At 38.3% G+C, this 3,422-nt stretch overlaps 1 protein-coding gene across 1 annotated transcript; it reads left to right on the top strand.

The window, feature by feature from the left end:
• Positions 1-236: 236 nt before the first annotated feature.
• LOC116024164 (putative late blight resistance protein homolog R1B-17) lies at positions 237-1,490 on the top strand. The gene has a single exon (XM_031265065.1). The coding sequence runs from the start codon at positions 237-239 to the stop codon at positions 1,488-1,490; it is 1,254 nt and encodes a 417-aa protein (XP_031120925.1).
• Positions 1,491-3,422: the final 1,932 nt, after the last annotated feature.

Raw genomic sequence — 3,422 nt, 5'->3', positions numbered from 1 at the left:
AACTAGATTTACAAATGCATCAACAATTGAAGTGGACTCATTACATTTACCATTATTTCATAACCTTATTATTATTTTTATAATTCTTAAAGGCTCCAGTGGTGGAAGAAGTTGATGTGGTAGGATTTGATAGTGAGGCAAAATTAATAAAGGATCTTCTTATGAAGGGGCCAGATGATTTGAGGGTCATCTCAATTGAGGGAATGGCAGGACTCGGCAAAACCACGTTAACTAAAATGATTTTTAAAGACCGCGAGGTTCGGTACGAATTTTTCACTCGTCTTTGGGTTTATGTCTCGAAAACGGTGAATCGAAGGCAAATATTCCTTGACATTTTGAGTAACTTCACTAATAACACCCAAGAGTTTAAGGGCATGTTGGAGGAGAAGTTAGCTGATAAAATAAAAGAATATTTAGAGGGCGGAAAGTACTTCATTGTAGTCGACGATGTGTGGACGGAGGACGATTGGAAGAGCTTACAAATTGCTTTTCCCAACAATAAGAAAGGCAGCAGGGTCTTGTTAACCACGCGCCTCCACAATGTGGCTTCTCATGGTCACCAACTAAAATTTTTGAGCAGTGGCGGAAGTTGGGAGTTATTAGAGAAGAAGGTTTTCCGACAAGAAAGATGCCCTCCTTCGCTAGAGGACACCGGAAAAAGCATAGCCCGGAAGTGCAACGGATTACCCCTCGCGGTGGTGGTGATAGCCGGGGTCCTAAACAAGGACAGCACAGCTAAAGAGTGGAAAAGAATAGCTGAAGATCCCTTCCCCATCATCAACAAAGAGCACCAGAGCTACAATAAGCTAGTAAGGCTAAGTTATGATCATTTACAGCCTTATGACTTGCAAGATTGCTTCTTATACCTTGCAGATTTCCCTACTGGTCATGAGATTGCTGCTTGGAAACTGATTCGTCTGTGGATATCCGAAGGCTTCATCACCCTAATCGACGGTGGAAACAGCTCGGAATTGGAGGTTACTGCCGAGAAATATTTGAAAGAACTCGTGGACAGAAACCTCCTAATGGTGTTGAAAAGAAGAACAGACGGTCAAATCAAAACATGTCGGATTCATGACACCTTACACGAGTTCTGCAAAACTGAAGCAGCAAATAAGAATCTGTTCCATGAAATGAATGGAGCTCGATTTGAGCTAAACGAGACGCCCCGTCGCCTTTGTGTCCACTCCTCTATTATAGAGTTCCTTAGATCAGAAACCAAGCCATTTAGTGAACATGTCCACTCTTTCTTATCATCTTGCTCCAATGAAATAGAGATCCCAACTGAGCACTTAGCAGTCATCCCAAAATCCTTCCCTCTCCTTAGAGTGATGGATGTTGAGTCCCTTAAGTTCAAGTTACTGCCCAGACAGCTCTATGAGCTCTCCCATTTGAGGTACCTCGCGGTCTCCACTGAGACTTTTGCGATGCGAGTAACATTGTCTTCAAACAGCTGCGATATTTGGGGATTGGAAGGACTAATTTATTAGTGTCATGGAAGGTCTCTAAGGATAGCTTTCAAGCACTGAAATATCTCATTCTCAGGCACTGCAATGTCCTTGAATCTGTTCCGGCAGTGTTTGGTGAGGTTGAGAGCCTTAAGGTGATGGAATTGTTCTGTACCAATCCAAGGGCAGCTAATTCTGCTCAAAAAATACAGGAGCTCAAGAATAAAAAACAATGTGGATTTCAGCTCTCAATCTATCCTCCTCATCATCAACTTCACTACAGGTTAGCCAAATTCTTAACAAAATCTCTTGTTCTGGATGGTATTCGCATTTTTATGGGAAAAATAACCCTTTTCAGCCTAAATTATATTCTTCTAGTGCTTTTTTTCCCTTGATTATTTATGTATTCAAATTAGCCCCACAACAATATATATATATATATATATATATATATATATAATTTCAGGTGCGGCCGTGTGGTCACACACCACTCAATGTTACGAAATACACCACCACAATGAAACACACCACAATGTTAAGAAATACACCACAGTGCAACACCATAATGAAACACACCACAATGTTAAGAAACACACCACAGTGCATATTTGTGTGGTGTGTTTAGTGGTGTATTTCGTAACATTGAGTGGTGTGAACATCATGACTCTCTCTCTCTATATATATATATATATATATATATATATATATATTGCATTGTTCTCACAATTGCACTTAATTGTTTGTTTTCTCAGCTTAATTGACTATTTATGCATTGAATGCCTAACTTCCTCATTATGATTTCTTCAGATCAGAGACGATATGATTCCTACATGCATGTGGCTTCTGAGCATTCAGTGGCGTACGTGAATTTCTTGCATATAATGTTGCCATACCATTGTCCTTCTTTTCCATCTTCAATTCTCAAGACGGACTGTATTGTTGTTTAATTTGTTGTTACTATATATCCTTTGATTTCCACTGCGGGCCATTTTGCTATTTTTGTTATTTTGGGTGTGTGGGGTGCTTGTAGAATCATTTTGGTGCTTCCTGAGGTAAAATATTGACTCTGCATTTTTTTACTGAGTTAATTCCAGTAATAGTCCTTTGATTATAGTGATTTTTCAAATTTAGTCTTAGTCTTTTAACTATAGTGATTTTTCAAATTTAGTTTAATTTGGACGAATTAAACCCTTGACTATCAAAATCTTTCCACTATTAGTACTTCTGTGAACCTAGACACCATCAAGTTCGCCGGAGAATCTACCTTGTTGCCATCTAGTTCGTTGTCGTCGATCTCCTACCATAAGCCACCGCCGAAGCTACTGCTATAGTCGCCTGAATATTTTCACCGGCGTAGAGAAAGAACAATGGAGATGCGGATGGTGGTGGCGAAGGGTCGATCGTTGCTTCCAGCAGCTTAGAAGGATTACCACCAATGATTTTCTCTTTTGGAGAGTAAAACTCAACCACTCGAACAATGACATCTACAATTAAAGTACAATGAATTTAAATTGAAACAGTGTATATTAAAATAAAATATATAAACAATATTAAGAATCGAGACCACCTACCAATTTCTGGACATATATTTTCTCCAAGGATGAACAGCTGAGACATTTTGATAGCTTCCAAGGTCTTTCGAAAGCAGAGAAAGAAGAGAGACACAAAGAGTTGATAGCTTCAATCTGGACTGGTTGTATATCAATTTATCAATTAATAGAAGAAGTATGCAGGATTTAGATTTCTAAGAGCTGTAAGCAATTCATGCAAAGAATGAAAGAATGATTAAATGCCCATTTGACATGTCAACATCCAAAATATGCGAAAAGGTATGTGTAAACAAATCTGAAAGAGTTAATTTCATTTTTTGACATAGATTTATAGGTGACAATCCACTTTTAGTTCTTTTTTATTAGAACATTCATTTTTAGTCCTTTATCAAAAAACCAGTTTAAATATCGTTAAATACAAGGA

Source organism: Ipomoea triloba, chromosome 7, assembly GCF_003576645.1.
Source record: "Ipomoea triloba cultivar NCNSP0323 chromosome 7, ASM357664v1".
Taxonomy (NCBI): Eukaryota; Viridiplantae; Streptophyta; class Magnoliopsida; order Solanales; family Convolvulaceae; genus Ipomoea; species Ipomoea triloba.
The sequence above is the reverse complement of the archived record's forward strand: the minus strand, read 5'-3'. Positions and strand labels throughout refer to the sequence as shown.